The following is a 24,700-nucleotide window of genomic DNA, read 5'->3' on the forward strand; positions in this document are numbered from 1 at the left end:
GGTAAGGGAAACCTACATCCATTTATATTATTCATCACAGGGGTCTCTTCGCCGTGCTTTGTCTGGTCCCTCACCTCGGACCTGTTTGCCATGGGTGACCCCACCAGGGGATGTGAAGCCCCAGACGACTCCTAGGATCATTGGGACACACAAACCCTTCCACCACGATAAGGTGACTGCTCATCTTTTTTAATTCCTTTCCTAATTCCTTACTCCTAATATGGTCATCTGCATTGCTATTATTTTGGACAATCCTTCCACGAAATACAACTGTCACCGTTTGAAAAGGTGTGCAGTATTTTGTTCATTTATTTTTATTCAACTTTTACTTGAGGTAACTGAGAACAGAATCTCATTCGCAACGTTGACATGGCAGCGGAAAGCAGAGTAAGACAAAGCAAAATAAAAGCAAATACAAGTACATAGACAAGAAACGGTGCCATTCTATATAGTTATATCCTCCATTGCATAAAATAAGTTTCCATTTCGTTCACGATCACAAATGCAATTTTCTCTTACCGTCTTACAGTCACGGTTTCCTTAGTCTATTTCCATCAATAGTTGACTTTTTTTAAACGCACATCTCAAAATAATGGAAAAAGCAGATTTATTTCAGCACAAGTGCTAATTTTCAAAAATGTTTCTCTTAAAACGGTACATAGTAACCAAGAATGCAGATTTCAAGTCAAATATCAAGGTTAAGCATCCATGCCTGTGCATATTGTCATTCATTCAGTTCATTCCATTCTCAGGGCAATGATGATCGGTCGCAACTGAACTGTTCTGGTTTTCTTCGCAGACATCGCACATGAATTGGGCTAGAGGTGTCTTATCTAGCCTTGGTGCATGAAGCCGCTTCGGATGAGAGGGGAAACTTTAATTGATCACTACTACTCACACCAACACACTTGTGTCTCTTCACATGTTGCTTCAGAAAGAATCGTTTACTGCAATCTGAGCAAGCAAACGGTTTCTCCCCAGTGTGTGTTCGTGTGTGCCTCCTTAAATTTTCATTCTCAGAAAATGTTTGATCACAAACTGAGCAGGCGAAAGGTTTCTCCCCAGTGTGGGTTCTCAAGTGTCTTTTTAAGCTTCCATTCTCAGAGAATGTTTGACCACAAAATGAGCAGGCGAACGGTTTCTCCCCAGTGTGGCTTCTAATGTGTCTTTTTAAGCTTCCATTCTCAGAGAATGTTTGACCACAAACTGAGCAGGAGAAAGGTTTCACCCCAGTGTGGGTTCTTGTGTGTCTTCTTAAGAGTCCAGTCTCAGAGAATCTTTTGTCACAAACTGAGCAGGCAAAATGTTTTTCTCCAGTGTGGGTTCTTGTATGCATTTTTAAGTGTCCCTTGTGAGAGAATCCTTGGCCACATACTGAGCAGGCAAAAGGTTTCTCACCAGTGTGTGTTCTTGTGTGTGATACTAAATGTCCCTTTCGAGAGAATCTTTTTCCACAAACTGAGCAGGCAAACGGTTTCTCTCCAGTATGAGTTTTTGTGTGCCTTCTTAAGCTTCCACTCTCAGAAAATGTTTGGCCGCAAACTAAGCAGGTGAAAGGTTTCTCCCCAGTGTGTGTTCTTGTGTGTCTTCTTAAGCTTCCATTCTCAGAAAATGTTTGACCACAAACTGAGCAGGCAAAAGGTTTCTCCCCAGTGTGGGTTCTTTTGTGTCTTGTTACGAATCCCTTCTGAGAGAATCTTTGACCACAAATTGAGCAGGAAAAAGGCTTCTCTCCAGTGTGCGCGCTCATGTGTCGTTTTAAAATGCTCTTGTAAGCAAAAGCTTTCCCACACTGTGAACATTTCCAGTCTTTCTTATCAGTGTGACCTGCCTTTTGACCTTCATCATCACAGTCAGAAGTGTGTGATGTTGTGTAATCACTATCTGAAAGTGGAGCTAGCAGGCCATCTGCGTGTGACCCTTCACAGTGGTCTCCATCACCTTCTGTTTTCATGTGTTGACTTGAGCTGCTGCTTGGAGGCTCCACCCCTGTGTTGTCCTCACTTGCACCACCTTTATCTTCACTCTTCAAAAGGACACCAGTCGTTGGCAACTTGGTAATATCCTCTTCCTCCTCCTCTTTTTTAATGGAAGAGGACTGCAGCTCCACTTCCTCTTTCATGTGGTAGTCCTTATCATTCTCCTCTTCCTCTTTAATGTGATGGTGCTCTTGCTCCCATCGCTCAGGACCAAGATGTTTACTGTCGCCTGCAAGACAAGACAAAAAAACTCATGGTTTGGTCAAATCAACTCTCATGTTGTGACTTTGTTGGGAGGTATTTTTTATATTTAGATTTAAAGCGAATAAAGGGACCAAAATAAAGTAAATTTAACAATTCACAGAGAACAGTGCTTTTAAAAAAGCCTGCCAAATTAGAATAAAATGAAAAAATTACCATCTACTGTATGTAAAATAAGGCTTTAAAATCATGAAAAATAAGGCCCGCCCTCGTGGTTGCAGGACTGTGTGGGTGTGTCCGCTGAAGGCACTGGAGACGAGCCCTTTACCCGTCAATCAAATACGTTCATTCGCACGCCATGTGCTCAAGTGTCTGTCCTCAAATAAAGGTTAAAAAAAACATGCTGCTGTTCTTAATAAAAAGTTTTACCATTTGCCATGAGCGTCACTGTTATGTGGGGACCCACACAACAACAGCATCACGCGAGGTGCCGACACATTGGATGAAACAGCTGCCGTCGAGCGAGCTTGTTAGCTTGCTAGCTCAGGAGCCAGTGGGCTTCCGAACGTAATAAACGGTTAACTTCCCATGAAGCATCTGTGTGGTGGTGACCTGCGAGTGGCGCACAGAGCAGGTGATAGCGGACAAGACCCACACCCCAGCTGCCACAAGCTCAAGGCTTGAAATAAGTGGTTTCGCATTGCCATTTGAGAGTCTGAATTTGTATTTTGTGCCTCAAGGCGCCTTGTTCGTAACATTTTATTAGGCTTGGAACCTTTATATATATATATATATATATAAAAAAAAAAAATAAAAAAAAAAGACATGACGTGTTAAAGCAGGGGCGATTCTAGGTTAAGAGGTTTATGGGTGCTGGGATTCATTTTAGGGGTGCTTCAAATCAGCACCAAAAATGAGCTAGAACCGCCTCGGACACACACACACACATTTTACCGCTCAAACAACGCACGCGCACACATAATTAGGAACCTTATAAAAGCCATGATGAGGAAGGGGGCGCACACACACACCAGGGTTCCGACAGCTTAAGCCAGGTTAAATTTAAGACATTTGAAAGACTCAACAATCAATACCATAATTTCTCGTTTTCCCCCCAAAATTGTCAAAAGGCAATAGTGCGCAATATACATAGGTATAGGGGAAAATGAAAAAAAAAAAACCCAAAACAACTTCCATTTTATAAATGTATGCCGCCATCTAGAGGTTATGAGAAAGGTGGAGCCTACACTTTCATTCCAATATGACAGGGGTACGTATGACTGCATATATGTACAGTTGCGCTCACAAGTTTACATACCTTGCGAGAACTTGTGAAATATATGTATATATATTTTTAAATCTGGCGATATGACTGAACAACAAATGCGACCGGATACACTTGTTACCGACGACAACAAGAGTGGATCACGCCGACGGTATTAGAAGGACAAAATGGGGGAAAACGTGTGTTGGTGGGTACCAGTGCTCAGGACAGGACAGGACAGGACGTTCGTTTAAGCCGTGCTTGAGGTATGTTCACGTACTTTGAATACGATACGGCTCGTTTCATATGCTATGATTGCAATTAGATGGTGAAATCTATCGTGAGATTCACCCCGGTTGGCCTGATCTAGCTAATTGTTTGGTTTATGGAAGGTGGAAACTTAATACCTTGTGTTCAAGTCTGAAGAGCAATGTAACATCAACGGCACCGATTTCGTGGTGCTAATTAAGAAACAAAGTGAGTTACAGCATGCATACTTTCATTGCGTGACATACTATATGGTCTACACTAGCGATGCACCGAAATTTTGTCGGCAAAAATGGTTCGGCTGAAAAATATGCGCAAAAGCTCATTCTCTGTTCCAGACCGACAGACTTTTATCACTGAAATAAAACGGCAGAAACAACATGTTGATCGACGCTAGCGCAAAGCTTTACCACGGCCGACGGTGCGAGCTTGTGCACTCCATAGTGAAGAAATATTTCCTATGAACAAGCAATCCCCAATCGGGCTTTGCTGACTGCGCAGTAGAATTGACTGGGAGGTCACAATATTACACAGAACCTACAGTCACGGTTTGATAATGACAGTGGTGCACCATATATCAACCATAAATGTGACAATTAAGGCGCACACTCAGCTACTGGGAAAATAAACATGAACAGCAAAAATGAACGTCCTTATTATGGCAATAATGGAAATTTGCAATGTCACAATGTATTGTGGGTACCGCGTGGCTTTACCGTCACTTTGCTAGCGGCTAGCCCAAACTGCCGTCTTTATCGTTGCCCCAGCTCGCCGTTTTCCGCTGTTCGGCTACTAAGGTGGAATGCTTGTCGCGTGCTATTTTGCGCTGAGCACTCCGTATTGAAACCATGCAAACATTTGTGACCTAGCCCCCTAAAAGAATCGGAATCGAGAATCGTTTGGAACCGGAATTGAAATGAGGAGTCGGAATCGGGGCCGGAATCGCTCACCTTCAAACGATGCCCAACGCTACCTTCCTAACAGCGGAATAAACTACATTTTGATAATTGACATTATCACGAAGGACCGAGGGAAGAGAGGACGGCAGACAGACGACGAAAAAGTGTCAAAAACCAATGAACAAGAATGCGCAGTGTCCAACGTCAGCGGCGAACCATCGTGTTAACTACGTTCAAATAAATGACCGGTCACCTCGGTGCAAAACTCGGATTAAGATTACATTGTGCAAAGGGGGCGGCACCTCGCGCAACCGGTTAGCATATCCGCCTCACAGTTCTGAGGAGCCGGGTTCAAATTCGCCCCCGCCTGTGTATAGCTTGCATGTTCTCCCCCGCGCGTGGGTTTTCTCCGGCTAGTCCGGTTTCCTCCCACATGTGCCCTGCGACTAGCTGGCAACCAGTTCAGGGTGCACGCCGCCTCTCGCTCACAATAAGATGGGACAGGCTCCGGCATACCCGCGACCCCGAGTGGCTCAACTTCAAAGTTGAAACTAGCAACTTTTGCATCGCAATGAATTGGGACAAAATTCACAAAACCATTATTCTCACAGTATCGCAAACACAAAATAATTCGGCATACTGTTCAGTTTTACAACATAATCATGACTCTATAATTGTAATCATGACTAAATGATGGCTTCAATATGTATTTATTGGATCAATCTGCCTTGTCTTTAAATTTGCGATGTCTGGCGGACGCGGTTGCAGGCAAATGTGTCGCGTGCTATTTTTGTATTTCCTGTATCCACTGTGGCCGCTGAATAGTACAGTGCGGGACTAATAAAGGTTATATTGTCTTCTAAATATTGATTCATGTACTTCAAATCTTGGAGGCCAATTGGATCAAGTGAGAGAGAAGTGGTGACATACTAAATCATATCTGGTTTCCGGTCCCTGTGTTCTGTAGCTGCTTTATTGCGTATAGCAGTGTTTTCCTGTGTTGGGCATCGTTTGAATTTGAGCGACTCTGGTCCCGATTCCGGTTCGTCATTTTGATTCCGGTTCTCAAATGATTCTCGTCAATCGGGTTCGGCGCTAACCCGATTGACTTAATATTCATTCGTTATTGCTTCAGCCAAAAGTTTCATATGGCACTGTTAAAATGAGGCTTTACACGATCAGGATTTCTGGGGCCCATCGCCGATCAGCGAGTTGAAAAAAAAAAAAAAAACGATAACCGATCCGATCACAAGATGGAGGGATGTGTCCATTTGAATGACCTGTTCATTCACTGGATATACTTGTGTACTTAATTGTTTTAAAAAAAAAAAAAAAAAAAAAGATATTTACAGTAAATAAAGTATCTTTGTTCATCTATTTCTGCCAGTGAGGCATAGTGACAGACAGAACAAATGGATGGTCTTCTGTTAGATGGCAGGAAGTAAATACAGTCGATGTTTTGGAGACAAAGTTAGAGAGAGCAGACTTGGATGGTTTGGACACGTCCAGAGGAGAGCGAGTGAGTATATCGGTAGAAGGATGACGAGGACGGAGCTGCCAGGCAAGAGAGCGCGAGGAAGACCAAAGAGAAGGTCGATGGATGTCGTGATGGCAGTTGGTGTCGGAGAGGAGGATGCAGGAGATCGGCATACATGGGGAAAAGGACGACGCGCTGTGGCGACCCCTAAAGGGACGAGCCCAAAGGAAAAGAAGAAGAACGTATCCACTTTTTCTGACATGTTTGTTTGTTGGTGTGCCGCGAGATTTGTCAATTGTAAAATAGGTTCCTTGGCTCCATAGGGGTTGGACATCACTGCTCCAGTCAGATCGTGTATTCTAATCACTCAGGTCAAACCAACATTTCATGACAGAAATAATGGGTGCGAAATAATGGCTTTATTGGAATTAAATGACTGCACCCACACCGAAACTTGAGAGCATGGTTCGACAGAACGGCGGCATGTTGACGTCCAACCGTTCGTGGTAGCTTGCTAGGCTACATAACGTTTTTGTGGCCTGCTCGCGAGCCGTATCGTATTCAAAGTACGTGAACATACCTCAAGCGAGCCTCAAGCGAACAAGGGAGGTCTTGCCCGGAACACCTCACCGGAGAGGCGTCTGGGAGGCATCCTAAGATGCCCGAGCCACCTCGTCTGGCTCCTCTCGACGCGGAGGAGCAGCGCGCCTACTCTGAGATCCTCCCGGATGACCGAGCTTCTCACCCTCTCGCTAAGGGAGAGCCCGGACACCCTGCGGAGGGAACCCATTTCGGCCGCTCGTATCCGGGATCTCGTTCTTTGGGTCACCGTGACCCGCGGCGCGTGCCCGGCATCCGCATCATCATGCCGAGCGCCAGGCACCCACGGGACCCCGAATGAGATGTGAATGTGCAAAATATGTACAGTGGGACGACCAAAAATGTGCAGTGTGTGAAGTAAGTGGCGGGCCTGGCCCAGCCCAACCGTCTGGAAGACCCCAGAGAAAAAGTGGGAAGCCCCTCCCCACCCTACAGCTAATACAAACTAAACTTTGATCATGCAGCCCTTTGGAACGCTGCCTACACCCCGAGGTCCACATCACCACGAGAGGACGCCATCTCACCCACATCGTAGCCTACACATGACGGGATGCTAATAATGGCAGGTTCAATGTGACGTTATGCACCGGCCGTGAACAAAGGGTCCAAAATGTAAAGTCGGTCCTCAGCAACTAAGAGCAAATGAAGTGAACGAACCTCCTCTGCGTGACACATTGCGAGGCTGCCGCTTGCAAACAGGGTCCAGTCGTTGACTTTGTGGCTCTTTTGGTCCCCGAAGTTCCTCCTCGTACTCTGCTGTCCTCCTTGCACACATTTTCACACGGCGATCACAGCGATTTCCATTCACACTTGATCTCTGCTCGGCGATGTGCTGATCACCAACGCGTCTCTTTATTTTAGCGAGCTAAGCTAAGCTAAGCTAGGCCGAGAAATGTCCATGTGCACCGAGACGAGTTCGTGAGTTCAACCGGACACGAAGAGTCCACGAATGATGTTTTAGTCCGGCGAAGTAGTAATAGGCGTCCTGCGTCGAGGCGTACTTAACACGTTCGGTACCAATTCAGGAAGATTGAGTGAAGCGCGTTTGTCCCTCCTCGCTGCGCTGTGCGTGGGATTCTGCTTTTTCTTCTTCTCGGGTTATTTGGCAGTTGGCAAACAACGGAATGGTCCATTTCCGCCACCTACCGGTAAGGAGTGTGGGCCGTCATGCCGATTTGTACTACCGCGTGTTCCGGGATTGGGCTGCACGTGACAGACTCCAGTGCGTTGTGATTCGACAAATTCAGGTTACGTCGCCGCCGTTGGAGCGGAACTCTGGCGTAAACCGGGAGATATTTAACGCACCGTTATTTCGACACGAATACGCCAGAAAGGCTATTACCGAGCGTGCAACGGTAATGGAATTGTTTTGTGAATTATTATTTTTTTCATACCGAGCAGAGGCGTATACCGAGTTTCAGAACATGTACGGGGCAGGACGCGCATCTGCCTCACCCTCGAGCCAAACATCAATTCAGTATAGAATCCAGACAGCCAAACATGATGATATTGCACATGACAAGAATAGTGCATTTTGGTTGGACCAATCTCGTCTTTGTATTATGCGGTTAGGGTGAGGTACCCCATGCTCCCGAAGCACCCCCCACAGGACACCCCGAGGGACACGGTCGAACGCCTTCACCCAGTCCACAAAACACACGCAGACTGGTTGGGCGAACTCCCACGCACCCTCGAGGACCCTGCCGAGGGTGTAGAGCCGGTCCGCTGTTCCACGGCCAGGACGAAAACCACACTGCTCCTCCTGAATCTGGGATTCGACTTCCCGATGGACCCTCCTCTCCGGCACCCCTGAATAGACCTTACCAGGGAGGCTGAGGAGGGCCAAATTCCACCTGACACTAAATGGTTCCCGGTTGTTGACCTCTCGGATGCTTTATCAGCATCTTTGCTGCGGTTGACGACTTCGGAGTCGTGTCTCCGTCACCGCTCCCTTCTTATTATTCGTCGCAAGCGGCTGAGTCGGTGGGACTCACCGAGGCTTGTCGTTTAGCGGAAGGAAAATCTGTCACCATCTACACAGACTCCTGTTATGCCTTTGGCGTGGTCCAGAACTTTGGCTCCGTCTTGCACCACCGCAAATGTTTGAAATCTGACGGCAACCCTATTCTTCACCACGACCAGGTTGCATCTCTTCTTGATGCCATTCTTCTACCTTCTGCCATCGTGGTCTGCAAATGTATGACACACCAACATGCCTGAGCGTCTCTCAAGGGAATGCACGTACAGGTTTGGCCCAGTTCACCTGTTCTCCTTGAACTGGTGTTTTTGGACTGGACTGGTTTGGTTTCCATCTCAAAGGGAACTTGGCACAGTTCATCTCATTTTTAAGTGAGTAGGTGTTTCTCACACGGTTCCTTTTTGTGAGTTTTATGATTTGAAATACAATAACAGGTCCTGGCTGTCGTATCAAGACCGTCTCATTGTACCTAGGTCAATTACAAGTGCCTTAGACCCTATGGGAGAGAGCACACCTTTAAAGAAGCGCGGTTAGGGGTTTCTTGGAATTCTATTAAGGTGACTCTGTTAAAGTAAAGCCTAACTTGAGCAGGGCCAACACTTCACAACACTTCACTTTTGCCGGAATTACGGCAGCAATGCGGCGTGGCGCGGAGTCAACCAGTCTGCGGCCCTGCCCGGGTGTTGTGAGAGCCCAGGTTGCTCTAACAGTGGCCCCTTCAGCTCTTCTGCGTTGTTGGGTCTGGCGTATCGCAGCTTCCTCGTCACGATACTCCATCGGGTTTCTATGGGGTTGAGGTCAGGTGAGTGCTTGGAGACAGAGCTCTGCGAACAGCCAGCCTCTTTAGCGATGACCTCTTGTGCAAGGTGTCAATGGTCATCTGTCAGGTCAGCAGTTTTCCCCGTGACTGCGAAGCCTGAAGAACTCGACTGAGAGGCCATTTAAAGCGCTTGGCAGGTGTTTTCAGTTAAGTAGCTGATTAGAGTGTGCCACCGGGTGTCGTCAATATTGCACCTCTCCACAAAATTGGAATTTTCGGAGCTACTCAATTTGGCGTTTTCATTAGTTGTCAGTTATAATCATCAACATTAAAAGAAATAAACACTTGAAATATGTCAGTCTGTGTGATATGAATGAATACATATACACACACACGGAGAAAAAACATATATATATATATATATCTATATGATTGCCTGCTTAATTCATCTCATTCTCATTTCACCCATTATAACAAACACAGTCATGTGCAAATGTTTTAATAACTTTATGACGCTAGCAAAGCTAACAAATCTATCTCGCTAGATACTATAGACGAAATAATTATGTTATCTGGAGGCTGATTTTTCTTTTGCTTGTACGTCATTTAATTAATATTTTCTTTTTTGTAACTATTCTGTTTTTTTCACTTTAAATGTGCAGATGAGAAACTGTACAATGTGATATAGTAAAATGTAATACATTCCATTACAAAATGTATATCCATTTTATTCTTTTATTCAGATATGCAATTTTCCATCTATTTCAATCAATTGTTAGCTTATAAGAAATGCACATCACAAGACATTGGACAAAGCAGTTGTATCGCTTCAATTGTTTGAGCACGAAAGGTAATTCTCAACACTTGTCCATAGGTAGCCTTTAAAAAGATACATAGAACACAAGAATGTACATTTCAAGTCATTAGTTTCAAGATTAAACATCATGCATATGAATATGCTCAAATTGTCCCCCCCCCCCCCCCCCCCCCATGTGTTTTCTTGTGTGTATTTTTAATGGTCCTTTTGCTACAAACTGCGCAGGAAAACGGTTTCTCCCCAGTGGGTGTTCGTGTGTGTCTTCTGAAGCTTCCATTCTCACAGAATGTTAAGACCACAAACTGAGCAGGCGAAAAGTTTCTCCCCAGTATGTGTTCTGATGTGTCTTCTTAAGTGTCCATTGTCAGAGAACGTTTGACCACAAACTGAGCAGGCAAAAAGTTTCTCACCAGTGTGTGATGCCAAATGTCCCTTTTGAGTGAATCTTGGACCGCACACTGAGCAGAGAAAAGGTTTCTCACCAGTGTGTGTGATGTCAAATGTCCCTTCCGACAGAACCTTTGCCCGCAAACTAAGCAGGCAAAAGGCTTCTCTCCAGAGTGTGTTCTCATGTGATCTTTCAAATCGCGCTGATAAACCATAGCTTTCCCACACTGAGAAACTTTCCAGTCTTTCTTGTCAGTATAACCTGCCTGATGACTTTCAGACTGTTCATCATCATCATCATGATGATAGTCAGAAGGGTGTGACGTTGTGTCATCACTATCTGACTGTGGCGCTAAGAGGCCATCTGCTCGTGATCCTCCACAGTGGTCTCCAGCACCTTCTGTTGTCATGTGTTGACTTGAGCTGCTGCTACTTGGAGTGCTCTGCCCCTCTGTTCTCCTCACTTGGACCGTCGTCATCTTCACTCTTCAAAAGGACAACAGTCCATGGCAACCTGGTGATAGCCTCCTCCTGCCCTTCTTCCTTGATGTGGAGGTGCTTTTCCTCCACCTGTTTTTGAATGTGAGGGGACTGCAGCTCCTCTTCCTCTTTGATGTGACTGACCTCGTCATCGTCCTCTTCCTTTGCAACGTGAGGGGGCTCTTGCTCCTGCCACTCAGGACGAAGATGTTCACTGTCATCTGCAAGACACGAGACGACAAAAAACTCCTGGTTTAATTTTGCCTTGAGTGTCTCTGTTATGTGGGAATCCACACAACACCAAGCATGGTGCCGATGCACTGGACGTAACGGCCGCGGTCGAGCGAAGTTGTTAGCTTCCTATCTTTTTCTTCTTCTTTGCCCTAGCTCATTAGCTCACTAGCTAGTGGGTCAGCAAACATAACAAACCGTTAACTTTCCATGAAGCATTTCTGCTGTGGTGACCAGCGAGCGGTGCAGACCGGAAAGCTCAACGTCGGCCTGCGAGCATCGCAGACGCCGCTATCTTGTTTGGCTCGAAATAAGCAATTTGGCATTGCCATTTGAGTCCAAATTTGCATTTCGTGACTCACTGCGCCTTGTTCAGACCAAAAATAAAAGAAAATAAAATAAAAAAGGAGCTTGCTTTTGTGACATTTTAAAGCAGGGCGATTCTTGGTTCAGAGTTTTAGCGCACACACATCATTAAGCATCATAAAACAGGCATGCCACGGCGGGCAACGGGTAAAATCAGGGGGTGGTCCCCCGGGCCCCCGCAGAGATTTATTTTGTTATTTTAACATAAATTACCGTATTTTCACGAGCATAAGGCACACTTAAAAGTCTTACGTTTTCTCCAAAATGGACGGGGCGCCGTAAATTGCCGAGTTCCAAAATCTTGACTGACTGGGAGCATTTCCTGCCGACACGCTGCTTATACAGAGGAAAGGCGGACGTGACCGAGGACAGCATGCGGACGGAAAGGGGGACGGGTGCGCGTGACAGAGGAGGCTAAAGACACGCCCCCAGTAGGTATATAGTTCCGGTATGTGCATCGGTTTGGCTCCCGCTGCCTTTTTAAAAACATTGTTTTAGCGTGCATTCATGCTACAATATGTTTTAAGCTAGCGTATGTTTCACCGTGCCTACGCCTAATAATACGGTGCGCCTTATGTATGTGTTCAATACAGAAATAGAACCCGTAACTGAGATTGCACCTTTTAATACGGTGGGCCCTATGGTCGTGAAAAAGCGGCAAGCAATCTGGAAGACTGAAGAGTTCAATAAGGCAAAATGTACACATTTTCTTCAAGCAGAAAAACGGTCATTTACACTGCTCAAGTGTATGTTGATGGACACATTTAAGATTCAAACTAAATTTGCCTCATTTATTTGCTTTTTTGTGTGTTTGTTTTGGCCTCCAACTCGAGCCAGGCCCATCGCCACCTGCACCTGATGCCAGCTTCAAGCTGTGCCACATGAATAGCATCCTCCTCTTTAAGCACTCTCATTCTGGAAAAGAATTGACTGAAATCATTGTCTGTTTCACTTCATTTATCACGAATTTCAAAGGGTAATCCCAAATGCACCCTCCAGGAAAGTATTAAATACAAGAATACATTTCTGAATTTGAAGTTAGTTCATTCTGTGTTTTGACATAATCCCTAACGTCGTTCTGTCGCTTCATACATTTAACATTAACATCTGTAAACAAATTAGTGTGTACAAAAAAAAAAACACCTGCAATTTACTGCATGGTGTTTTCTCAAGTTATAAGTGAGCTGAAATATCCACATTAGGGCAGTACCAGACAAATACTACAACACAAGAAACCTGTTGTTTTTGTTCGTCTAAATGTAAACCCGAGTAGCGCGCCACTGTCTTCATGGTCACGACGACCCTCCCAACATGGCCGCCACGTAGGCGCGACGATCAGCCAGGCGGGCTTATCTAGCGCTAACACCTATGCCCGGGAAGCCCAATGGAGGATGTTGTGTGCGGTCATGTGACTTTCTTGTTTCGTTTGATTGGGGAACTAGACTTAAACGTCACTAGCGCTTAAATTGGATTGCCGCAAACAGCGCCCAATGCGGAAGTCGAAGTCGTAGTCAGGCCAACGTGCTCGCATTTTAGTCCGCCGCGGAGTAATATTCACAATTACATCTGTGTGTGGAATGCGGATGTGTGGAACGGATGTAGCCGTCAGCCTTCAAGGAGTACGAAACCGCCTTTGACGACAACGATTGCCAAATACTCGACAGGTTGAACGGGAAGCAGCATTTATTTATTTTTTTCTAACAGTTTGGACCTTTTGAACTACTGTAACTTCTTGTGAATGCACATTTCCCTCCCACCCAAAAAAAAAAAAAAAAAAAAAAAAAGTCTTAAAATAAGGAACAGCGGAATAATAAGAAAAACTGCATGCGTGTGTGTGTGTGTGTGTGTGTAAGTATGCACAGCCAAAACTACACTAAAACATCTGCAATTCACTGCAAGGTGTTTTATCAAGTTAGAAGTGGGGTGAAATCTTCCCATTCATATCTTTCATTTCCATACGCGTGGCGTCAACCGTTTCTTTCGTTGATGGGATGAGCCGGTGTGTGGACGGCCTTTCCAGAGCTGCAGTCAATGTCGTCGGTGATGTTACTGGGGAGATTTCTGCATTATAGCGCTGCCAGAACAATTCAGGCCAGACAATAATGCGGGGATTTAATTCAGCAGACCTGTTCCCAACCGACTTTCGTCGCCTGGAGCAGAAAAGTGCTTTCAAACACGAATAGTGCTGAGAGCTCAATGGTGTGCTGCGCACACCGACGCCATCTTATCTTACCGGCCTTCCCCCGTAGTCCACGTTATAGAATGCGAACAAGGTTAAAATGTGACGTCATACAGTGCCCGCAAACAAACACAGGAATAGTGCTCAAAACGGACAGCATTTCCGAAACTAGTGCGAGCAAGCAGTCAACCAACCTGCCCCGTGTGACCCGACTCGAGGGTCCAGTTGTTGAAAGTGCGGCTGGTTCTCGTCTTTTCCTGCACAAAGGGTCTCCTCGTACTCGGCTGTGCTTCTCGCACACATTTGCACACGATAGTCACTGGACTTTACGCTCACACTTGATCTCTGCTTGGCCATGTGGCGATCACAAACGAGTTTCTGTGCTAGCAAGCCTAAGCTTTAGCTAAGCTAAGCTAAAATAAGCTAGGTCGAGGAGCTTCGACGTGCAACCGGACACGACGATTCAACGAATGATTCTTTTATCTCTCCTGCCTCGAATCTACAGTACGTTTGGGTCAAATCCAGAAAGATTCGGTGAAGCGTTTGTCCATCCTCCCGTCTCGCTCGTCCCTCGTCGCTCGTGTTGTTTCGTTCAGATGAACGAATCTTATGTGTGAACGAACTGAACCGGATCAGTTTATGAAACGATGCGTTCGTCTGTCACTCACTTGTGAATCTTCGGCGAATGACCAATGAGCAGGCGGGGGCGGGACTTCATTAAACCTCCTGCCATGTGATTTGCGATTCGCCAGCGTTGTCGGCGAATGACCAATGAGAGTGATTCGTTCCTGGAACTTCTTCGTTTGTGATCCGCGTGCTAGTACGATGAGTGATTCAACGTACTCAGGAGTGATTTGAACCGCAAGCTAGCTAAAGTTGAGTCAGTCAAGCGCATGAAAACCAGCACGCATATTGAAAATAAATGTAAACTAAATCTGATTCTGATTCTGACATATCGGTGAGTGTCGTCACGCAAACACAAACGATCCTCGCGTCGTCTTTGTTTTTCTTCCAGCTGCAGGTTCTTTATCTCGTTTTGTCAGCATCTTTTATCATAAACTTAAGTTTGTAATGATCGCAACAAACTGTCAAATCCGAGCTCCTGCGTCCGCGCATGCGCTTCCCTCGTCGCCAGCAACTTCCGCTCCAGATCGACTTCAGTGCAAATTTTGTTAGCGCCGCCGAACGCGCTCCACGAATTCATTCTACCGTAATTAGTGGTGAACGCAGTAAAAGCTCGACGCAAGTTCGTTCATCGCCACGTTAAAGGACTAAAACATCATTTGAATCACCGTGTCCGGATAAACTCGTTTTGGTGGTGCACGTTGACGCTTTTCGGCCTAGTTAGCTTAGCTTAGCTTAGCTCAGCTTAGCTCGCTAACAAAGAGACGCGTTTGCGAGCAGCACATCGCCAATTCGAGACCGAAGTGTGAACATGTTTGCAAAGCACGTGGAGGAGCTTCCCGCAACCAAAGTGGAGGACGAGCGACAAAGTCGACTTCGGGACGCCGTTTGCAAGCAACCTCGCGTTGTGTTGCACAGAGCAGGTTGGGACTCTTCACTCTTATTAACTCGGACTGCGTTCGATTGTTTAAAAAAAAAAAAAAAAAAAAAAAAAGATTCCCGTGTTCGTATTGGAATGGAATCGTCCGAAGTATTTGTCACAGGGGCGGCCAATGGAAACCTCGTGCAGCGTTGACTGGATCTAAAATCTACCGTTTTACCACTCTTATACAAGCGGTCCAGATTGAACCCCGGTGCCCAGAACTGTGAGGCAAGACGCTCTAACCGGTCGTCCACCGTGCCGCGTCTTTGTAGTGTAGTCAATTCAATATAGGTTGAACGTGATTTGCAAATCATTTGTATTCTGTTTTTATTTATGTTTAACACAACGTCGAAACCTCATTGGAATTGCGATTGTAAATTATTATTATTTTTTTACCTGCATTCATGTGAAAGGTGATACTGGTTTCGACTGCAGTAAACAGGCCAGGTCTGGCTCAAAAGCAGCGGTTTTGATGCGCAAGATGTCACGCAGGTGAGAGTCACTTAGTCTTGTCCTCACGCGGTTCTTGTTCCTGTTCATAACTGAGAACATCTTCTCGCACAAGTATGTAGCGCCAAACAAGTTCAGCATTTTCTTAGCAAATGTTGGAATTTTTTTGGAACCTGTCTTTGTCCAGCTGGCTCTAGGGACGTGCAATGTCACCTCTCTGGCAGGAAAGGAGCCCGAGCTCTGGTATCAGTCCTCTCGAGAGGGGTTGGACTCTCTTCCACTCTGGAGTTGCCCACGGTGTGAGGCGCCGAGCAGGTGTGGGTATACTTATTGCCCCCCGACTCGGCGCCTGTACGTTAGGGTTCGCCCCGGTGGACGAGAGGGTAGCCTCCCTCTCGTCCCCAGTCCTGACTGTTGTTTGTGCCGATGCACCAAACAGCAGTTCAGAGTACCCACCCTTGTCGGAGTCCTCGGAGGGGGTGCTGGAGAGCGCTCCCGCTGGGGAATCCATCGTTCTGCTGGGGGACTTCAATGCTCACGTGGGCAATGACAGTGAGACCTGGAAGGGCGTGATTGGGAGGAACGGCCCCCCCGATCAGAACCCGAGCGGTGTTCTGTTATTGGACTTCTGTGCTCATCACGGATTCTCCATAACGAACACCATGTTCAAGCATAAAGGTGTCCACACGTGCACTTGGCACCAGGACACCTTAGGTCGCAGTTCGATGATCGACTTTGTGGTCGTGTCATCGGACTTGCGGCCGCATGTCTTGGACACTCGGGTGATGAGAGGGGCGGAGCTGTCAACTGATCACCACAAGGTGGTGAGTTGGCTCCGATGGTGGGGGAAGATGCCGGTCCGACGTGGCGGGCCCAAACGTATTGCGAGGGTCTGCTGGGAACATCTGGCGGAATCCTTTGTCAGAAGGAGTTTCAACTCCCACCTCCGACAGAACTTTGCTCATGTTCCGGGGGAGGCGGGGGACATCGAGTCCGAGCGGACCGTGTTCCGCGCCTCCATTGCTGAGGCGGCCGACCGGAGCTGTGGCCGTAAGGTGGTCGGTGCCTGTCGCGGCGGCAATCCCCGAACCCGTTGGTGGACACCAATGGTGAGGGATGCCGTCAAGCCGAAGAAGGAGTCCTATCGGGCCTTTTTGGCCCGTGGGAGTCCTGAGGCAGCTGATGGGTACCGACTGGCCAAGCGGAATGCAGCTTTGGTGGTCGCTGAGGCAAAAACTCTGGCGTGGGAGGAGTTCGGTGAGGCCATGGAGAAAGACTTCCGGACGGCTTCGAGGAAATTCTGGTCCACCATCCGACGTCTCAGGAGAGGAAAGCAGTGCACCACCAACACTGTGTATAGTGGGGATGGGGCGCCGCTGACCTCGACTCGGGACGTTGTGAGCCGGTGGGGAGAATACTTTGAAGACCTCCTCGATTACACCGACACGCCTTCCCATGAGGAAGCAGAGTCTGGGTTGTCTGAGGCGGGCTCTCCTATCTCTGGGGTTGAGGTCACCGAGGTGGTTAAAAAGCTCCTCGGTGGCAAGGCCTCAGGTGTGAGATTCGCCCAGAGTTCCTCAAGGCTCTGGATGTTGTGGGGCTGTCCTGGTTGACACGCCTCTGCAACATCGCGTGGACATCGGGGACAGTGCCTCTGGATTGGCAGACTGGGGTGGTGGTCCCCCTTTTTAAGAAGGGGGACCGGAGGGTGTGTTCCAACTACAGGGGGATCACACTCCTCAGCCTCCCTGGTAAGGTCTGTTCAGAGGTGCTGGAGAGGAGGGTCCGGCGGGAAGTTGAATCTCAGATTCAGGAGGAGCAGTATGGTTTTCGTCCTGGCCGTGGAACAGTGGACCAGCTCTACACTCCCGGCCGGATACAAGCGGCCGAAATGAGTTTCCTCCGCAGGGTGTCCGGGCTCTCCCTTAGAGAGAGGGTGGGTGAGAAGCTCTGTCATCAAGTTTTGGAAGTGTTCATTTATCCATTCATTTTCTGTAGCGCTTCTCCTCACCAGGGTCGCGGGCGTGCTGGAGCCTATCCCCGCTAACTCTGGGCGAGAGGCGGAGTAGACCCTGAACTGGTCGCCAGCCAATCGCAGGGCACATATAAAGTTACAAACAACTATTCGTATTCACATTCACACCTCAGGGAAGTTTACAGTCTTCAATGAACCTCCCATGCATGTTTTTCTGATGTGGGAGGAAACCGGAGTACCCGGAGAAAACCCTCGCAGGCAAGGGGAGAACATGCAAACTCCACACAGGTGGAAAAATAGTTCCTTCATCTCCCTTCACCTCCTCTGTTCGGGGACACGATGATGAGCCTTTTTATTCTTATTTCTCTCTGGCCACATTTGCCACGTTTTTCACCTACTGGACTCAAAATCTTGCCACATGCAGATCATCAGATTGGCCACATGTCACACAGTGACTAGACTGAGCAAAAAGCACACTGTATCTACCGTTATGGTTGCGTTATACTGTCCTTGTCACGGTTAAAAAAAAAAGCAAAAAAAAGCCACGCATTCGACGGTACTCATAATTAAAAGCCCGCAGCGCTAACGTTATGTTAGTAAAGTAGACTAACGTTTAGCTCACTGATTTGCGCTATGTTAACTTCACCTTCGTCTCTGGGGTACCACGACGCGGCGTCATGCTCGGCGGAGAGAAAGGTCTGTGATATAGTGAACGAGTGCTCGCCTTGCGTTTTACTATGAAATGCTACCACACGTTTGCCATTTTTTTTTTTGCTTTTCTCACTTCTGAATTGGGCATCGCATTTTGCGACTGCTGTCTTCCCGCTCCTCCATCGAATGCTTCACTTCTGCGTCCACGCATCGGTGATGTGATGTCAGCTTGGTTGTGTCGCATACGCCCCCGCCTACTTCCGTCTTCGCGAGCGTCTCCGCGTTAAACCTCAAATTCTTCAGAACTTTAATTTTGACTATCGTAGCTATGCAGATGACACACAGTTATTCGTAGCAGTGTCTCCAGATGACTACAGTTCAGTTGAGGTGTAGCGTCACAGATGACTAAAACAGATGACTATCTGGATGAGCCAAAATGTTCTCCAATTAAACCACAACAAAACTGAGAATTGTTTTTGGCAATTAAGAGGATTGCTGTTAATAAATACCTGGAGTCAGTCTCTTTAAAAACCGAAGACCAAGTCTGAAACCTTGGTGGTCTGATAGATTCCGACCTGACCTTCAACAGTCATATCAAATCAACTAATAAAACTGCCTTCTACCATCTGAAGAACATATCCAGAGTGAAGGCTTGCATGTGTCAAACAGACCAGGAGAAGCTCTTCCATGCTTTTATCTCAAGTAGACTTGACTATTGTAATGGTCTTCTGACTGGACTCCCCCAAAAGAGCATTAAACAGCTGCAGCTTGGGTTCTGACCGGAACCAAATTTAAAACTATATTCTAAAGACCTTTATAACTTGGATATAAATGTACTGTAACATATTGGCTGACCCACTTACTCACCTTATCAACACCTCCCCGACTGCTAGAAAGTTCCTTGAAATGTGGAAAAGTAATTCCGATTTTTAAAGCTAGGCTAGCGGACAGGTGAACAATTATCGGCCCATGAATATTCTTCCTGTTTTCTCAAACACTTTGTAAAAGATCATGCCAATGCAACTACTGAACCACCAAGAATTTAATGATTTGCACCCTTTACAGTTTGGGTTAAGACCAACATTTTCCACGGAGTGCGCAAATTGTTGTTGGGGAGAAAAAAAAAATCTAACCCAACATAGACAAGCGAAGTGTGGTGGGGGGGCTGTCTTTTTAGATCTTTAAAAGCCATTTGACACTGTAAATCTTAATATTCTTTGGTGCATACTTTTTATTCAACTTTCCTGAAAAACTTTCTCGGTTTACACCATGCCTTATGAATTATGAACAGAGCGTTATTAAAAAAAAAAAAAAAAAAAAGGGAAATCATCTGTTAAAAAATGTACAGATTTTAGGGCCATTACTTTTTAGCCTGTACATAAATGATCTTTCAGAATCATGCAAAGGGGTGGGTGTCCAAATGTATGCGGAGGATACATGTCTGTATGCCCATGGTAAAACCGCTACGGCGGTCACACAACAGCTATTATATCCGGAGGAAATAGCACAGTCGCTTGAAAACGCATGCTTGACGCTAAATGTAAACAAAACACTGGTTTTCCTCAAAAAGAAGAAGAAGAAAAAAGTCACACCGGGATCAAACTGGATTAAACAATAAATAATGAACACAGCGCAAGTTTCAGAGGTCAGATACCTCGGCTTAATGCTGGAAGCACTTTTGAAATTTGGCAAGCCGGTAAAAAAAAAAGAGATACATCGAACTATAAAGGCCAACATATTTATTTAGAGTGATCAGAGAAATATTTACAAACACAATGATTTTCTCACACCTCAGTTATTGTGCCACCTCGTGTTAACTTTTTATTACGTTCGCTAGCCCGTAATCTAACGGATCAGCGAGCTAACCAGTCCTCTGCTCGTCATCTCCTCGATGGGCTCTCTGGTGGGAGGCTCTAGCATGTAAACAGGATCTGGGATCAAGTAGGTTGCAAATAGTGGAAATAAATGAGATTCGACCCATGTGTGTCTTCTTGTGTCTTCCAGACGTCAGTGAAAACCTTCATCCAGAGCAGCAGGCTGAGTCCCCTCACATTAAAGAGGAAGTGGCGGACGAAGAGGTTTACCACATTAAAGAGGAGGAGGAGGGTGAAGAAGTTCATCACATCAAAGAGGAAGAGAGAGGGTTCCTGCACATTAAAGAAGAAGAGCACGAGGAAATCATCAAGGTTCCATTGACTGGTGTTCCTTTAAAGAGTGAAGATGAAGGTCAAAGTGACGAATGCAGAGGTGCGGCGCCTCCATGCAGCAGCTCAAGTCAACACATGACAAGAGAAGGGGATGAAGACCACTGTGGAGGATCACAGGCAGACGGCCTCTTAGCGCCACTATCAGACAGTGACGACATGACGTCACACTTTCCTCACACTGATGAGGAAGAGTCTGAAGGTGATATGACATGTCACACTGACAACAAACGATGGAAATGCGCTCAGTGTGGGAAGACTTTTCCTTATAAGAGCAGTTTGAAACGACACATGAGAACACACACGGGAGAGAAACCTTATGCCTGCTCTGTTTGCGATCAAAGATTCTCTCTTAAGGGAAACTTAAAAATACACACAAGAACCCACACGGGAGAGAAACCATTCGCCTGCTCAGTGTGCGGTCAAAGATTCTCTGAGAAGGGAAGCTTAAAAACGCACACAAGAACCCACACTGGAGAGAAACCATTTGTCTGCTCAGTTTGTGGTCAACGATTTTCTAGGAATAGAATCTTAAAACGTCACACAAGAACACACACCGGAGAGAAACCCTTTACCTGCTCGGTTTGTGAGCAAAGATTCTCTGATAAGGGAAGCTTAAAAACACACACAAGAACACACACAGGAGAGAAACCATTTGCCTGCTCAGTTTGTGGTCAAAGATTCTCTCAGAAGGGAACCTTAAAACGTCACACGCGAACCCACACTGGAGAGAAACCGTTTTCCTGCTCAGTTTGTGATCAAAAATTCTCCGTAAAGGGAAGCTTAAAAACGCACACAAGAACCCACACTGGAGAGAAACCATTTGTCTGCTCAGTTTGTGGTCAAAGATTCTCTGAGAAGGGAAGCTTAAAGCGTCACACAAGAACCCATACTGGAGAGAAACTATTTCCTGCTCAGTTTGTGATCAAAGAGTCTCTTAACTTATCAGAGACTCTTTAACCACAAACTGAGCAGGCAAATGTGGGTTCTTGTGTTTTGTCAAGTGAAAACTTAACATCACACAAGAACCGACACTGGAGCGAAATAATTTGTCAGCTCTGTTTGTCATGAAAGATTCTAGGGCTGTGAAATTGAATGAAATTGGCCAAGTCGACCACAAAAACTTCTGCCTCAAGGCAATACAAAGTTTAACAGCATATTTGCTTGGCCCGGAACTATTTGGCCACTGTCCATGTTTACCACACGGTCTTTTGTTGAGATGGACGCACTGTTGGACCAGTAAAAAACTGAAACGACAGAGCTAGGCTATTTTTGTTGTCTCAAGTTGAAACCATACACACAGTACCAACATATGCAACGTAAGGATAGAAGTTCATCTCCCATATGTGAGAATAAAATGGCGATTCCTCGAGGACTCAAGGAAATATCTGTATGGATAATCCATTTTTAATAGATTTGATAGTGACAGGCTTAAAAGATTCACTTAGAGGGGACACACAATTCAACACACTAGGGAGAAACCTCTGTTCAGTTTGTGGGCAAATATTCTCTCATAAGGATCGGATTATTGCCTGAATCAGACAACAAGACAAATCCGCTCTTTCATGATTGTCATGAGCAATGGGGGGGAAACGTGTGGTGGTTGTCACCGGTGCTCGGGGGAGGACGTTCATTCGAGGATTACTTGAGTTATGTTCGCATACTTTGAATAGGATCCGGCTCGCGAGCAGGCACCAAAACGCGACGTAGCCTAGCAAGCTGCAGGGGACGGGCAAACTAATAGGAGGTTTGTAAAGACTGGACGGTGCGTCGGCGGAGCGACCGGCTGCATGGACGAGGCAAGCTGGAAGACGAGGACGCTGCATCATAGTTCACGCTCTAGCTATCGTCTGTTATTGTCTGTGTGTATTTTGCCGTTACATTAACTGTCTTAGCTATTGTCTTACAGTTCAGTAATTGCAGCCGATTGGCGGGCAAGGGGTTTGTTCGCGAGGGAAGTGTTAAATGTCGGCCTGTGTATTTCTGCTTCCAGCCTAGAAGTTGGTGTTGACTTCAAGTGTTCGATGAAGTTAGAGGAATTCTCAGTGTCTGACTCCGGACCAGACCGGGTCTAAGCAGGTGGCAGCGTCATAACAAACCTGCCCGGTGGGTTCTAGTTTACCTAACATGAGGTTTATTGCAAGAATAAAAACATTGTTGCAATGTGTATGTATATTAATTAGTAAAAAAAAAAAAAAAAAAGAAAAAAAGCAAAAATAGCACTCCAGAATATTGTACTTCATAAATTGTATATTAAGGACATAATTAAATATAATTCAAAAGAATCAAACCGTTTTTGTCACTGCATCTGTTGAATGGCCATTGTGCTGCTCTTTCTGGTGTGACTGCCATGGCCACCTGGGGGCAGTATTAGACATACTAGATGTCTCCTCCCAGCTCATCATTACGGCATGTATATTATTCATTCATTGCAGATGAAAAGAATATAAAACGGATGAGGGGCAACATTTAATTGTGAAAAAAGAAGTACATAATAGAGAGGAGGAGAAAGCAAGAGACGCGTCCAAAATGTTGTTAAAGTTCGTATATGAGCGTAATATACTGAAGGTACGTTGCGGCCAGACATAACGGCGTGCCTGGGACGTGCATATGTGCTGGGATAGTTGCTGATTGCTGATATTTCAAGCTTTCAAGTGAAGATCTTATTTCCTATCTTAATCGAAGTTTGAAATATTTTTGGATACCTTTAAAACATAGCCTTTTATTTATCCAGGTGAGGCAATTGAGAACTGATTTTCATCGGCAATGCCGACCTGCCCGTAGACAGTCTTTGAGGCAGGGAGAGTTATTTTACACCAGTACTGTACATCTCAATAAATTAGAATATATATATATATATATATATATATATATTCAAATTTATTAGAATATATTTAGCCTAACTTATGGAGATGACATACCTAAATAGTGCAATTATTAGCTAGAAAATGATCAGGACGAGCCCGAAGCCTCACAGTTCCACTGCAAATTTGAGAACAATTTACTCCGGTTTCCTCCCACATCCCTAAAAACATGCGTGCTGGGTTGATTGAAGACTCGAAATTGGTTGTTTGTTTCTATGTGCCCTGCGACTGGCGATTTTTGAATGAAAGTTCCCCAGCTTCAGAGAACACGCCTTTTATGGACATTGCAATATGTAACTTGTGACTATATCCCATTGCAGCTCCGTGAATGGAAAAGTAAACGCCCGCAGAGGCCTGTCAACCAATCAACGTTTGTCAGCACAGCCTGCCCGCTCAAAAAGTTCCCGGTAGCTCTAGGAACAGCCTACCCACCAGGAGGAACCAAATAAACCAGGGGGAACCTTCCGTAACCTGGTAGACAAAGGGGGAACTCAAGCTACCAGGGTAGCTAGGAAAGTTCCTGCAAAGGTTCCTGCGGTGGGAAAACCCCGAATGACACGGAGTCACCGATCTCTCTGTCCCCCGCAGGAGGCGGAGATTGCAGTGGGAAAAAAAGGCGAATTTCAACCATTAAAACATGCAAATGCGACAAGATAAAATTGAGAATCGCACGAGTTGGAAAAAAAGGTCGCATATGCGACCAATTTGATTTATGAAGGAAACCATGGAAAAAGGCTTGATATCAGCTCTTAATCACTGCCAGCCTTCCGAGTTAACAAGTCAACATATTTGACTTCTAAAGCCGTCAATGGCAGTGAATGTGTTCAACGCTCATGAGCTATTTTCCTTATCATATTTGTCCATCCCTTTCGCTGTACTAGGCATTAAAAATGAACAAGAAACTAAAGGAACGAGGGCTTTCTATTGTTGATATATACTTACGTATACGTGATATAAGCTTTTAGTATGCAGTATTATAGTATTGGACTGCATTGTATTTCTTTCTTCCAATGTAAACAACACATTTGCACCCACAAGTGTATCAGTGGATGCTGTTGCAGTTTTTCTTTTTTTATGTTGTTCTTTTTTTGTCCTGTTCAGCTGTTAGGTCAAGCAGAATGGAAA

At 45.8% G+C, this 24,700-nt stretch overlaps 2 protein-coding genes across 3 annotated transcripts; one reads left to right on the forward strand and one right to left on the reverse strand.

Moving 5' to 3' along the window:
* Positions 1-336: 336 nt before the first annotated feature.
* Positions 337-7,767, reverse strand: LOC133417789 (zinc finger protein OZF-like). The gene is made up of 2 exons (XM_061705897.1): positions 7,345-7,767; positions 337-2,208 (listed from the first exon to the last, which is right to left on the reverse strand). The coding sequence occupies exons 1-2, from the start codon at positions 7,460-7,462 to the stop codon at positions 830-832; spliced, it is 1,497 nt and encodes a 498-aa protein (XP_061561881.1). The 5' UTR covers positions 7,463-7,767; the 3' UTR covers positions 337-829.
* Positions 7,768-15,041: 7,274 nt separating this feature from the next.
* On the forward strand, positions 15,042-23,938 carry LOC133417792 (gastrula zinc finger protein XlCGF57.1-like). 2 transcript variants are annotated; one of them, XM_061705904.1, is made up of 3 exons: positions 15,042-15,432; positions 20,512-20,913; positions 23,896-23,938. In XM_061705904.1, the coding sequence occupies exons 1-3, from the start codon at positions 15,321-15,323 to the stop codon at positions 23,901-23,903; spliced, it is 522 nt and encodes a 173-aa protein (XP_061561888.1). In that variant the 5' UTR covers positions 15,042-15,320; the 3' UTR covers positions 23,904-23,938. The 2 variants fall into 2 exon arrangements, with proteins under 2 accessions (XP_061561888.1, XP_061561887.1); XM_061705903.1 differs by lacking the exon at positions 23,896-23,938 and having other exon boundaries at positions 20,512-22,966.
* The last annotated feature ends 762 nt before the right edge of the window (positions 23,939-24,700 follow it).

This window comes from Phycodurus eques, chromosome 19 (genome assembly GCF_024500275.1).
Source record: "Phycodurus eques isolate BA_2022a chromosome 19, UOR_Pequ_1.1, whole genome shotgun sequence".
Taxonomy (NCBI): domain Eukaryota; kingdom Metazoa; phylum Chordata; class Actinopteri; order Syngnathiformes; family Syngnathidae; genus Phycodurus; species Phycodurus eques.

Bases quoted from the DNA above. Each gene is read 5' to 3' on its own strand.
- LOC133417789 (XM_061705897.1), bottom strand. From the start codon at position 7,462: ATGTGTGCAAGGAGGACAGCAGAGTACGAGGAGGAACTTCGGGGACCA. The intron at 2,209-7,344 runs GTTCGTTCACTT...CTTGTCTTGCAG, and splicing joins CAATGTGTCACGCAGAGGAG to GCGACAGTAAACATCTTGGT.
- LOC133417792 (XM_061705903.1), top strand. From the start codon at position 15,321: ATGTTTGCAAAGCACGTGGAGGAGCTTCCCGCAACCAAAGTGGAGGAC. The intron at 15,433-20,511 runs GTTGGGACTCTT...TGTGTCTTCCAG, and splicing joins CGTTGTGTTGCACAGAGCAG to ACGTCAGTGAAAACCTTCAT.